Source organism: Actinia tenebrosa, unplaced genomic scaffold (genome assembly GCF_029948245.1).
Source record: "Actinia tenebrosa isolate PJP-AT-01 unplaced genomic scaffold, QUT_ActTen_1.0 PGA_scaffold2__45_contigs__length_23673736, whole genome shotgun sequence".
NCBI classification, from domain to species: domain Eukaryota; kingdom Metazoa; phylum Cnidaria; class Anthozoa; order Actiniaria; family Actiniidae; genus Actinia; species Actinia tenebrosa.
In genome coordinates this window covers 21,488,297-21,502,585 of record NW_028292579.1, presented here as the reverse complement: position 1 = coordinate 21,502,585, position 14,289 = coordinate 21,488,297, and the positions used below count along the sequence as shown (strand labels likewise).

Below are 14,289 nucleotides of genomic sequence, written 5' to 3'. Positions count from 1 at the left end.
AAATTCCTTACATTACCGCGGGCTGTGATCAAACACGCTGTTGAGGCTGGAGTTGAGCGAGGGGAATTGAAAATGGACTTTTCATTGCAGGTCTTTTTGTCGATAGATTGCAGGAAATGCGAAATTAAAACTAAGACTAAAAGAACTAGAAAAAAACACAACTGAACAGGGCAAAGTCTGGAGCAGAACTGTTTTAATAGACCTAATTCGCTTGGGCGTAATGTTGTCCCACAGCACTTCAGGCCACGAGTCATTCCCTTGAGAGTAAGAGCCATTGCCCTTGTTCTTGTTGTATCCATATTCATGTGTTTTCTCGTGCACAACAATTACCGGTAAACAAAGAAATGATACTCTAGTAAATGGAATTGGGACAATATATTAAATACGCCCAAGCCAATAAGGTCTATTCTGTAAATCAAGAAAGCAAACATCATCCCAAATATTGCTCGACAAACGTAACACAATCTCAACCTGGTTACTCGTGGATGAATCAGAGGAGTTAATTTAGGAACGCTTTATTTGACACACGGAAATGACTCGGTGACTTGGATTTGACTTAAATCTTGCCTTTATTGATATAAATCCTGCACCAGTTCCAGTAGCACCCCTTCTCCTTTTCTTCTTCCCCACATCACCATGCCACGTCACTCTAACCCCTCTGGATCCACAACCCCCATAACATCATACACCAAGTTAAGGGGTACTGCAAGCTTATGTTGCCCTCTCAACTTTTTGTGTATGGAACGATAGCCAAGTAACTGCCCCGACCCTTCTAACTCCTCACGAACAACTCGCTCCACTTCTTGGACGCTTTCGTCGTAGTTTACATAGTTAATGCCGAAAAACGTCTCCGGCTTAGCGTTCCAGGACTCCAAGCATACTCAGGAAAATCTCTTTTGACAAAGTCGAGAATTTCCCTACGCTTCAGGTTTTGTAGAACGTATCGTTGTAAGTCTGACTTGAGTTCTTCATCACCTTCCCAATCAGTGTTTCGGATGTTACCAGCAGACGCCATTTTGATTTGGTGAGTGAACCGCTGCTCTCGGATATCGCTGGCTATGAGAACGCTTGGCCGACCCACAAGACTGAATTCCACGGATGATTTCACTATGAGAACACTGGGCCATGCGCCGGCCCATCGTTCTCATTGCAAAATCAAAATCAAATACAAATATTTTTTTTTTCTTTCTTGTTTTTTCTATATTTTCTTTCTTATCTTATTTTTATTTTATTTTCATTTTATTTTTATTTTTAATTCAATTTAATTTTTTCAACCTCATTTTTATTTTATTTTATTTTTATTTTTATTTTATCTATATTTATATTTTTCATTTCATTTCATTTTCATTTTCAATTTAATTTTAATGAAATGAAATTAATTTTTTTTAATTTTTCATTTTATTTTTCATTTTATTTTTATTTTTCAAAGTTATTTTTCTTTACTTTTATTTTTTCTTTCATTTTTGTCATTATTTTTCTATGAGAACGATGGGCCACCATAAATAACGTCTTTAACCGCCATCTCATTATTCCCTGAGGATGGACTAATTAGTCCGAAAGCTTGGATCTTTTTTTTTTAAATTTGGTTTGAGGAATCGTTCTTGTATTTGTAAAAGAAATTATTCCAACCTGCAAAAACAAGTTAAAAGAAACAGAATGCTTTTATTAATCTCCCAACTGGGCATCGAAAGTTTTTAATATATCAAACTGTATATCTTTAGTTACAAGAGTTCCTGGTCATATTGTTGTCAAATTTCAGCAGTGAGACTAAGTACAGCTAAATGCGAGGAAGAAGGTGTCAAAGACATTAAAGAGGTTAAAGCTTAAAGATGGAAAGTTTTTGGTGGATTATCAAACGCCAGAGGATTTAATACTCAATACCAAGTGACGTTTTCAAACTGTATATCTTTAGTTGCAAGAGTTCCTGGTCATATTGTTGTCAAATTTCAGCAGTGAGACTAAGTACAGCTAAATGCGAGGAAGAAGGTGTCAAAGAAATTAAAGACGTTAAAGCTTAAAGATGGAAAGTTTTTGGTGGATTATCAAACGCCAGAGGATTTGATACTCAATACCAAGTGACGTTTTCAAACTGTATATCTTTAGTTGCAAGAGTTCCTGGTCATATTGTTGTCAAATTTCAGCAGTGAGACAAGGTACAGTTAAAAGCAAGGAAGAAGGTGTCAAAGAAATTAAAGAGGTTAAAGGTTGAAGATGGAAAGTTTTTGGTGAAGTATCAAACGCCAGAGGATTTGATACTCAATAGCGAGTGACGTTTTTTTCGTGAAAGCACATTCAAATTGGAATAAAACAAACAAAGATGAGAATGTTAAATTCATTTCCCTGTCTTTCCTGACCAGAAGCCGTTCTTTATTTTGGCCCAATATTGTTATGGTTGCATAAAAACGTCATCTGGCGTTTCGTAATGTAAAGGGTTTTTTTCTCGTTTTAAGGTGGCTGCCTACTTTTGAACGTTCGATTTGAGCCCACGATGTGCGGGGGCTCAAAAACCGCTGAAAAATCTACAAGATTTTACTGAAGAACCATACGCGTTTTGAGCTTGAACAGGGCAAAACCCTCAAATTTTGCACGGGACTCTATTTTTTAATAGCTCATTCGAAAAAACTCCTAAAAATCTAGGTGATATCAAAACTTTAGGAAAAGTTCAAATCATTAACATATGAAAAAATAGATTTTTGTAGGGATTTTTGTTCGACTTTATGAGATTTTTTAAAGAGCACCTAAACTACAAAATATGACAAATCAATGTATCTCTTTGTCTTTTTGTCGAAAATATCCATGTATTATTGTAGAATGATTGACAAGCCTTCATTCGTGCAATCATATAGTCTGCAATTAACTACCATCTTATGAATCTTAATTTTTTTCTAATCATTTCCGGTGGCGCAATTTTTACTCCAAAAGCTCGTGCGTAGGCTTCCATTAAATGCTGATTATCTCGAAAACGAGCACGGGACACCCTATTTTTCTTTCCAGATTTGGAATCAGTATTAAATTTCAATTCGGAAAATCGAAGTTTTAAAAAAAGTTTGAATCTATTTTTAAAAGTAGGCAGTCATTTTAATATATATCTTATTCATTTCGATAAAAGTAATAAAGGAAAGTTGCAAAAAAAAACGGAGTTGCGCGAATGACAGGCTAGGTTAAATAAAAATATATTCAAATATAAACTTCTATCAAACAACCCTATTATTTTACATAGGCTATAAATATTATTTTTATTATGTTTTTCAAAATTGATGAGATCGCTGACAACGCATCATTCATCAATACTTTAAGAAATGCTATATTGACGACGCCATATACTATCAGGGTCAGTGGGGAACAGTTTGTGTTGGTTCCTGGGGTATGATTGATGCGAAGGTTGCATGTCGAAAACTTGGTTTTACCAAAACTGTAGGATATTGGCACTATGGACGAGGGACGGGTAAGATATGGCTGTACAACATAGGATGTTCGAGCTCAGAGTCCTCACTTGGAAGCTGCACTCACAATGGATGGGGAAGCGTTCACTCTGATTGCAATACTCACAAATATGATGCTGGTGTTGTGTGCTCTGGATATCAAGGTAGGGAAATCAACTTTAATGTGATTTATGTAAAATGGAATGAGGAATTATACTTATTGATTCATGATCTGTGCTTTCTTCTCTAGTTCGTCTGCGTGGTGGTATCAATAAAGGTGAAGGGAGAATTGAAGTTTTGTATGGCGGCACCTGGGGCACCATTTGTAACAATGGCTTTGGTATTGATGAAGCCAACGTTGTTTGTAGAATGCTTGGATATAGCCGAGCTGTAACCGACAAGAGTTATGCAAAATCGTCATATACAGCGTGGTTAAAAGATCTTTCATGTGTGGGTAGTGAAAATACAATCGAAAACTGTACACATTCTAGTTTTGCAACCCAAAGTTGTGCAAACAACAGAATTGCTGGTGTTGTTTGTATTCTTACCAACGATACAGGTAAGCTGTTAGTAAAGCTTTTGTTCTTTGTATTTCTTAGCACTCTCTAAATGCAATATAGAAAATCAATTCCAAACTTAATAAAAACGTGATTTTCTATATTCCCCTTGCCTAATTGAAATATAATTAAGCTTAAATTTTCAATTTTTTTGCAGTTAGCAACATTAGCGCACATTTAGGGCCACAAAACAGAGTAGAAATCGGTTACTATGGCATTAACAAGTCCATTTGCTCCGATGGCTTTGATACGAAAGATGCAAGAGTAATATGTAGAATGAACGGATATGGAGATGTAGATCAAATCACTTTTATTGACAGTCGAACTCTAGACGCAAACTCAAAACAAGTTTGGATCTTAAACATGACATGCAAAGGAGACGAGAAGACCATAGCAGGTTGTAATATCATTTGGAACTGGAAAGGTCTGCCTTGCCCAAGTGTCAATTATGCTGGTGTAACTTGTAAACCAGTAATAACCGGTAGGCAACATAATTCATTACCTATAGAGCAGTATACTGTGTAGAAAATCTATTATTTACAAGATCAGTGTTCATTTTTCAGATATTGCTTTGCGACTTGTTGGTGGACCTCGTAATAACAGTGGTCGTCTTGAAATAAAAGTAAAGGGACAATGGGGCACAGTTTGTGACAAGGGCTGGGATATCAATGCTTCTGATGTCGCTTGTAGAGTGCTTGGATTTGCAAGAGCCCTGAAATTCCAAAAGTTTCAACCGGGAAACACATCACAACCTATTTGGCTTCAAAACATATCATGCGTTGGCTGCGAAAGGTCTCTTGACGATTGCCATCATCCTGCATGGGGTTCAAAATCTACCTGCGATCACAGTAATGACATTGGACTAGTTTGTCTCCCAGCAGGTAACTAGACTTTTTGTGTTCACTTTATATATAACAAAAAAATATTTTTCATAAAACAGGTGATTTGACTCAAATTTGGGTGCCCTTTTCTTTTAAAATCAGCAACCTATAAATCAAAAACCTGAAAAAACTGCAAATATTTGCGTGTTTTTTGTCTACAGGCCCACCAAACCCCTCCGCTAAAGTGATGAAAGATGGAAGAATAGAGATTAGTTACTATGGTGTTAACAGATCCATTTGCTACGATGGCCTTGATACGAAAGATGCACGAGTAATATGTAGAATGAATGGATATTACGATGTTGCGTACATTACCCAAATCCCTAGCCAAGCTGGGAATCCAAGGACAGAAGAAGTATGGCTATTAGACATGGCTTGCAAAGGAGACGAGAATTCCATCAAAGAATGCAGTAATTCCTGGAACTGGGAAAACAAGAATTGCGCAAAAAATAACAACCTTCGTGCTGGAATCGTGTGCAAGACAAGTATGAACAAATCACTTAATTTCTAAATTTAAAATTTCTTTTTTCCTTGTTGATAATGTTTCATATACTATGTGTTAATAGATCGTTCGCTAGATGTTGAGTTCCGTCTTGAGGATGTGACCACCCCAGCTCCATATTCTGGCCGCCTGACCGTGAATTATTATAAAATCTGGGGAAATATATGTGCTAAGGATTTAAAGTTAGAAGACGCACATGTCATCTGCAGAATGCTAAACTTTACCGGAGCAGTGACTATTTCTCATTGGGGTAAACACACTGGTAACGTAAGTTTCGAGCTTGTCAATCACTGCAAAGGAACAGAAGTATCCATGAAAAATTGCACAGGGTTAAAGCTAGAACAGGTTAACACATGTGAAGAAGGCAATTACGCAGGGGTTGTTTGCACTCCAAAAATTATAGGTAAGTTCTGTCATTTGTTCAATCATCAGAATATTAAATAGATTCTTTATGCAAACAATTTTGTTTTCCTCTACAGTCACACCAACACCGTTACCTCAAAACGTACGTCTAAGCGGTGGTGCAGACAATGCAAGAGGCCGAGTTGAAGTTCAAAGACACAACATTTGGGGATCAGTTTGCAATTCGGGATGGGACATGCGTGCAGCTAATGTAGTATGTCGCATGAAAGGTTTTGATAGCGCAATGACAGCATATAAATCATATGGCGAAGGAACTGGTCCAATATGGATGTCTGGGGTTCAATGCAAAGGAAGTGAAAACAATATTGAGAAATGCACTAGTGATGGGCAGGAAAAGACAACTTCATGTAATCATAGCATGGATGCTGGAGTGGTCTGCCGTCGTTATAAAGGTCTGAGACTAGAGAACTTGCTTTTTAAAAACTTCCATGAATAAGCTTTCGAGTATTAACTTCTAATCAATTATATTAACACAGATAATATAACAGTCGATCTGGAAAATCAAGTATCAAAGTATGATGGCAGAGTGACTCTAAAGGTAAACGGCAGTGCAGGATCAATTTGTGGTAATGGGTGGAACAAAAACGATGCAGATGTCGCTTGTCAAATGAAAGGATTTAAACAAGCTTTAGTACCTATCAGCCATTTTGGAGGAGGACAAGCCAAAATCTGGTTATCAAACGTAAGCTGCAGCAATAGCGACAAATCACTAGAAGAGTGTAATCATGATGGATGGGTAAACAACTCATGTCCTAAAAATCACCATGCAGGAGTGATATGTGAACGGCCTGGAGGTTTGTCAAAGTCCTTTACATTAATATCTCTTAAATGCTGTGACTCGTTCTGAATGTTTCAATGTATTGATTCCTTTTGTTTTATCGCAACAGTCAACGACCCAAATTTTGGTATGAGATTGGTTAAAGTTCCAGGAACAAATCTAAGTAAAGTGGAAGTCCAGTACTATGGTGTTTGGGGAGCTGTGTCTGCTAACAACTGGAATCTGGCTGACGCTCATGTTGCGTGCTGGAGCAACAACTCAGGAAAAGCATCAACAGCAGGAAGTCTTATGAATGATGAAAAACTTCCCATTTTGATAGATAATCTTGATTGCCGTGGAAGCGAGAATTCAATAGAAGATTGTGGTTTTGAATGGGGTATCTCTGATGCTAAACAATCCAAAGTAGCTGCAGTTGGATGCACCAAAGTTACACCTGGTAAATACAAATATCGATAGAGTATTGATTGCATGTCCTTTAATGTATATTGAGATATAATCTTTCTTATATTCATTTACAAACAGGCGATCAAAACTCAATGACACCGCAAATAGGATCTGGACAGAATACAGAACTTGGACAAGTGGTAATACGATACAAAACTAAAGACTATGCTGTTTGTGGTGATAACAGTTGGGACATAAAAGATGCCGATGTGGTCTGCAGAATGAAAAATTATATGAACGGAGCAATGGCAGCGATTAGAAAATACACAATTGATACAAAGAAGCCATTCCTTTCTGGATTTGAATGTCGTGGCACTGAAACTGGATTAGGCGAGTGTTTCCGTGTTCAATCTTCGACTTGTTCAGGAAACTTCATAGCAGGAGTTATGTGTAAACCAAATAAAGGTAATGAAAATAAAACCGTTTTGTAAGGTAGGCACGTGAAAATATTCAATTAAAATATTTCCTTTGTGTTTCAAGGTTTACCGCCACAAATGAAACTGCGGTTAGCAGATAATGGACGTGTAGAGGTATCGTATGGTAATAAATGGGGAACAATATGCAATGACGGTAACAGCCAGCAAAATGCTCGGGTTATATGTCGCATGCTCGGGTTTGTCGATTTTGATGTGTATGGTAAAACGTCCAAAACAAGTGGTCTTATCTCTTGGCTTGGAAACATGCAATGCAAAGGAACTGAAAAATCCATTGAAGAATGCAAACCAAGATGGGGAGAAGCAGCTTGTAATGATGACGACATGCTAAGAGTCACTTGCAAGATAGGTATTCTCACTTTATATACACCACTTAATTGCTCCAGTGTTTGTATTTGATTTCTTATGGATTTTATTTCATTTTCCAGCTGATGCTCCTCACTTCCAAATCCTTGGGAACGATGCTATTACTGACTCAACTGTCAAAATCCACTTTCAGGACGCTCGATCCATTTCAGGCTTAAAAGCGTATGTATCAAAACAAAAACCATCTTATACACTCAACATTATATTTGACAGAAATAGGTATAATTAATTTCGCATCTTTTTGTTTGTAGCATCTATCAAATTGCTGTTGAAAGGAGGCCATATGAGGAGCGTCTCCAATCCTTTAATACTCAACAAAAGCGCTTCGAATTTAAGATAGTAAATTACACCACAAGTGCTAACCTCAAAAGCGACTCTTACATTACCGCTGAAATAGAAAGTTCATATCTACCCAAGAACAACTTTACCATTGGTGACCTCAGTTTCACCCAAGGAAATGATGGGTTTACTAATGAGCCGCTTCAACCAGAGACACCATACAGAGTGTACGTAAGGATCGCAACTGACTCTTATGATAAGGTTTGTACGTCATACTTCCTTATCTCATGTATAAAAATCACTATTGTGGCATTCAAATAACCCTCTGTTGATGTTTAATTTTTACTTTTTTCTTATAGAAAACAAGGATTTTTGGTGATTATTCTTACGTGGCCTTCAAAACAAACAAAGTTTTTGCTAAAGGTAATTTGATACCTTGTCTTAAAGCAACAGACATTCTCCTCTTTTGCCATTCTAAAAACCACAGACACATCCTTTGTTCGATTTATAGGTCGAGCTGAAAAACTGACCAGTTCGAGAGGTGGCGAAGCAGTGATAGGAATGTCCATTGTTATAATAATGTTGATTGCTGTTATCATCTGTGCCTCTGTCTGGTTCATAAGAAAACAAAGGAATGAGGAAATGGACGCTTCTGATAAAAGTCAAGGTAATCGCACTTTTAAATAATATCATTGTTAATTTAAGGCAATATAATTTGGAATCAAAGATAATCTGATATTATTCAAAAACCACCAAATCTGAGTCAAATATTTCATTTCTGTTAGGACTTGAGATGACAGACAATGGTGACATGCGTACAGTTAATGATATACCAGAAGGCTACTACCAGGCACCGCTACGTGAAGAGCGTAACGAATACGTCACTTCTCCAGAAAAGGATAATAAAGCTGCCTATCAGTCTTTGGTAACTCGTACAAGGGTATGTCCTATCAAAAATCTCGAACACTTAATTCTGTTGTAAATTAATTGCTTTCATATTTTTAATCCACAGATTGCTCGTAACAAGCAAGAAAACGAGTCTCCTTTGTACGTTGAAATCAGGAGTTGAAGAGATGATTCCCGAATGAGCCGCAATTAAACTAAAAACCATAGTTTCTCATAAATAAACGTAGAAAATTGCGTGCTTTGTTTTATTTTTATTAAAACAATAGAGAAAACGTAGAATTTGATAGGAGTTTGAACAAGCTAAGGAAATAGCGCTGTAAAAAGTGCTATTACAGGCTAGGTAATCTGGTGTCTCTGAAGGTAAGCACAGGGACCCCAGGAACAATGTTCTTACTCATTCACAGTCTACTTGTTTTCTCCAAATTTTTCAGGCTTTCGCAATTGATTGCCATTCATTAAATAAATAGTTAGAATATTGACCAAAAGGGAAAATATTGGAATTCACAATTGAATTAATTAGGGTACTTGAAATAATGAGGGTATAAAATAAAGGTGTAAATTTTTCAAGCATAAAAGTTGTTGTTGTCGTTTTTATTAGTGTCATTAGCATAATGAAACCATATTTTTGTCGGGGGAGGGGAGGGAAGGATCTTTTTCCTATAGTGCAAGGCAATATGGCCCCTGTCAATTTCACACAGGAAACCCAACAGAGCAACAAATAGAATGTTTACAACACCTGTATGAATTCTAATCAGAACCAAAACAAAATGTTATATCTTTTCCATGACAGTACTGCTGTCAGCAGCATAAATACGACCCATTATTTTGCATACAACGTCAAAGGAAAAAGAATCATTTGACTGCAGGCTCAATTGTAATAACAGGAACTGATAAAGACAAATTTTTTACATGTTTTGATGCAACATTAAGACATTAAGACACGCTAAATTAAACTGAAGCTTGTGTGCTGAAAACAATTGGAAACCTAGGTTGGCAACAGGAAATTAATTATCACGATTCAACCTCTTTTCAACACCTTTTAAAAATTAACTATTTTATAACTTGATAATTAATCCCTTTTCTTTCCGCATGTTGACATATTTTAATAAGAATCAAAAACAAATTAATAATTAGCATATGTAATAGGGACTCCATGACTCCATTAAGAAATAATTGGACGAGGAAAATTCCAAGGACTTCCAAATTGGATGAGGCTGTAGGCGAGTCCAATTTGGTAGTCAGAGGAATTTTTCGAGTCTAATTATGTCTTGATTGGGGACCATGAAATCCCATTACCCATTAATCATATAGCCGCCTAATTAATCCCATATCAACAAGAACTGTCCAATTAAAAATAATTGGACAGTTACCTATATGGGATTAATGAGAAGCTGTATAATTTAAAAAATATGAAATATTAATGATTATAGCATTTATTTGCACTCACACATCTGTACTGAAACCAAAAATTTCAAAGTCTAGTTTGGCAACAGGAAATTAATAAATTATGACATTTCAACCCTTTTTGACACCTTTTAAAAATTGACTAGTAATTAACTAATAATTAGATTTCTTTCTTCAGCATTTTGATATTTAATAAGAATCAAAAACAAATTTTAAAATCATGAAATATTGATGATCATATTCATTTGTGCTCACACACCTCTTTACAAACCAATTTACAACAGTATTACCTTTTTCTTGTTCTCCAAGTGCTTTTCATTAATGCTCTTGGTTGGACATGGTTTATTTCTTCCACAAAGATATTACTGCATATAATGACACCATTGCAACAAAAAGAGAAAAAAGTATTATAAGCAAGTGTTGTCACTGGAATAAAAAAATTAATCAATTTGCATAATCCTAAGATTAAAAAGTAGGGTGATGGGAAAGAAAAGTATTTTCTCTGATATATTTTATAGCTTCTTTGTTCTCATTCGTTTTGTAGTTTACAGTTAATTTTTTTTTAGCATTTAACTTCATTAACTAGGTATAAATGGGTATCTTGAAAAGACAGTCTTTGAAAGCAAAGACCCGAGACCTCAATTCATGTTTTCGAGGTCTATAAGCTGTCATGATTAGTGTGTTTACTAGTTTTGAGGTCTGTGTTTTCTAGGTCTGTGCTTTCGATGTCTGTGATCAGTGTTTTAAACTAAGAGTTTCTAAAAGGCTTTTGTTTTCCAGGTCTGTTCTTTCGGTGTGTTTACAAGTTTCTTGGTGTTTGTTTTCTAGGTCTTTGCTTTCGAGGTCTGTGATCAATGTTTACAACGTCTATTTTTTGAAGTGTATGCTTTCAAAACACAATTCAGAACACAAACATCTGATATTATTCATTCATTAGGAAAAATGTAAACAATTTAAGAACATGAAATGTGACTGTGCGGTTCTACTTATTCCCTTTCACAGTTATGTTCCCTGCGCCATCTTGAAAGATAGCCATGTTTTTGCTTCGAAGTGAGATAAATGGTGAGCTCGCAATGATATAGACATGTGAATAATTGTCTAAGGTGTTAAAAAAAAGGTCAGTTGCAAGCTCACCATTTGTCTCCCTTTGATACAAAGGTACGGCTGGCTACCTAGTTTCAAGATGGCACAGGCAACTGTGAAAGGGATTAATAAAGGGTATATATGTCTTAACCCATTTCAATGATAATCCTAAGACTTCTATCTTCTAGGCACAAATAAAGTAAACTTTGATTCGGAAAAAATATTTGCTCAGTAGTGCAGGGACTGTGAAGGGAAAAGAGCTAATATGCTTGCTAAATAAATATACAATATACTAAATAAATATACAATACGGTTAACAAAATCTGATGCACGAATGGTCTATTGACTTGCAGACCATGAGGGCAAGAGGTCTGGTTGTTTTAGTCTAAACCTAAAAATTGGTCAAATAAATGGATACAAAAATATTATTTTTATAGCTTGAAAGCGAGAGTTAACAGCTATTGTTTTGGTTTTAATATTGGTCTATTAGTACCACCAGTAGTTCAGCCAATCAAAGTGCATGATTTGTGATTATACAAGTAGGCTTAAACTTTAATTTATACATTTAATTTTCCAATCCCCCACTTTTGTTTTTTGTGTACTAGTCTCTTATATCTCAGCCCCCCACCCCTCTTTTCTGCACCTGTCCTTGTAGGGAATACATGTATATGGTCTTACTAGTTTGCATTAACAAACCTACATGTACCATCACTGCTAACATCATCAAGTATCATTTTAATTTATTTATTTATAATTATCATCAATGATCAGCCTTTACTTGGATTTCATCCTTTCCGGTCCTCTCTTTGACTTTGTATTTACAGTAGCATGATATTAATAACTGACCCTATATGGTCACATTGTTTAAACAGGATCTGGGCAACAAAGTATTTGTGAATAAATCTGTTCAGTTCATCACTCTTACAATTCAAAAAATTTCAAAGAACAGATAAAAAGGCCAAAATTTTGGAAAGAGTTTTGACTGTAATAATAGAGAGAAAATAGAGCAAGTTTAAGCTTACAAGTTAAGGTGCTGACACACGGTGCAACATTGCATGCAACATCGCACACAACAGGACTGTTGCAGCGTGTGTGTCTACTCCTAACTTATTGCACGCAACAATGCATGCAACGAATCTTAAGTTGAATCGCACTCTACTCTCGCAACATGGCTTGCAATAAATTTCATCATTGAACATGGCTGCAACATTACCTGCAACATTTTGAAATTTCCAGCCAATCAGCTTGCACCAAATTTATAACTGCTGATCAAATATTTTAACATATAAGGCTGACACAAGCAATGTTACGTGATGTGTGTCACCCCGATCCAAATTTATTCCTTGCAATGTTAAGACTTCAAGTCAATTCGCAAAGATGAATGAAAACAGTGCCGCCAGCAAAAACAATTAGACTACTCATTCTTGTTTTGTATGAGTCAAATTTTTGTAAGTTTAGTGTGCTATATAAGAATTTATTATTTTTATTATTATTATTATTATTATTACTATTATTATTATTATTATTATCGACTATCTATTGACTCATAGAAAACTCGACTGCGTAGTCTAATTGTTAATTATTATTCATGAAATATTAATAATTAAATATACTATTTTGAATTGTTCTAAAAGATAATCATTTAAAAATAATGTTAATTTTATATATAAGCTAAATAAGTGAACCATATGATATTTATATTAAAATTAAATAGCCCTTTTGTTGTGAGCAAATTTCTTTAGATTAATTTTGGCACATTTTTCCCGCCCATTCTCAAAGAAGGGCTGAGACAGTGTCAAAAAGTAACCGATCGTCGGAAGTGAACGTCAAAAACATTCTAAAAATGAACAAATCAACTTTGAAGCCGTTCCCATCCTTAAAGATATCTCTATAGCGTCGATCTGAAGCAAAACTTCATTGAGCACAGCTGTTTGCAATCTGATCGAAACGACATTAATAAGAGATCAAAATTCATTGTATGTGACATCGTTCGCGATAAAGTGTATAGGATGCGTTTTAATGGCCAATAATGAGATCATAGATTAATATTTAAATAACATTAAGAAAAAAGCATATAAATGTTTGGTAAAAATGCAAGCCAAGCTGCTCAGAAGCCTGCATGACCCTGCACTAGCCAGTAAGCAACAGGTGGTGAAAGTTAATGACCCATGATCTTTGACAATAAGCTACATCTTTAAATAAATATTTCATTGTTTTACCCTAAATTGCGGCCTTGGAACCTCCTTGGGATGATCGCAGAGAAGAAAAACGATACCTGTACGAGGAATTGATTTTTTTTCGAATAAAAGTTCGAAGGCGCCATCTTGGTAACTTTATTGTAACTGTAGGGCTACCAGATCAACCTTGAGGGTGATTGGATAAAACTCATTCACGTGACTCTGCGTCTTTTAATGACCAATAGGAACTGGCCAGAAGTCTTTTTAAATATTACAAAACTACGGGTCCTCGCACTAACCGTTTTTTCCGCTTTCAGCTTTCGATAAATTATTGCAAATTTATAGAGACTCGCAACCCTGAAATTAAGTTGAAATAAGTTTATTTTTTATTTTTTCGCACGAAAAGCGTCATGGAAAAGCAACCATCATCATCCATCATCCATCCAATCAAGTCACTCCTCGAGCAATCATTACGTGCCAAACGCTACTGATATTATTATAATCTTGTCATTAGCATCTTAAGCTCCCGCTTGCACCCATAACTCGATCAGGAAGTACGCTAATCAACATAAATGGATGCGGTTTTCGATTTACTTTACGGTTTGTTGTTTGTTGTCAATTGATGCGCTTTTT

The 14,289-nt window shown here is 35.7% G+C and overlaps 1 protein-coding gene and 1 long non-coding RNA gene across 2 annotated transcripts in view; one reads left to right on the top strand and one right to left on the bottom strand.

Moving 5' to 3' along the window:
* LOC116301324 (scavenger receptor cysteine-rich type 1 protein M130) overlaps positions 1-9,567 on the top strand; it is an 81,950-nt gene extending 72,383 nt beyond the window's left edge. The window contains exons 4-19 of the mRNA XM_089033864.1: positions 3,673-3,981; positions 4,137-4,460; positions 4,543-4,860; positions 5,022-5,345; positions 5,427-5,765; positions 5,842-6,177; positions 6,262-6,579; positions 6,673-6,999; positions 7,086-7,412; positions 7,488-7,790; positions 7,870-7,969; positions 8,059-8,347; positions 8,446-8,509; positions 8,598-8,753; positions 8,872-9,026; positions 9,099-9,567. Coding sequence (XP_088889990.1) covers positions 3,673-3,981; positions 4,137-4,460; positions 4,543-4,860; positions 5,022-5,345; positions 5,427-5,765; positions 5,842-6,177; positions 6,262-6,579; positions 6,673-6,999; positions 7,086-7,412; positions 7,488-7,790; positions 7,870-7,969; positions 8,059-8,347; positions 8,446-8,509; positions 8,598-8,753; positions 8,872-9,026; positions 9,099-9,155 — 4,046 coding nt within the window. The 3' untranslated portion in view covers positions 9,156-9,567. The remainder of the gene's footprint in view (positions 1-3,672; positions 3,982-4,136; positions 4,461-4,542; positions 4,861-5,021; positions 5,346-5,426; positions 5,766-5,841; positions 6,178-6,261; positions 6,580-6,672; positions 7,000-7,085; positions 7,413-7,487; positions 7,791-7,869; positions 7,970-8,058; positions 8,348-8,445; positions 8,510-8,597; positions 8,754-8,871; positions 9,027-9,098) is intronic.
* LOC148909590 (uncharacterized) overlaps positions 1-13,763 on the bottom strand; it is a 37,720-nt gene extending 23,957 nt beyond the window's left edge. The window contains exons 1-2 of the long non-coding RNA XR_016120421.1: positions 13,699-13,763; positions 10,687-10,761 (exon numbers count right to left, since the gene is read on the bottom strand). This is a non-coding gene — a long non-coding RNA (uncharacterized LOC148909590). The remainder of the gene's footprint in view (positions 1-10,686; positions 10,762-13,698) is intronic.
* Positions 13,764-14,289: the final 526 nt, after the last annotated feature.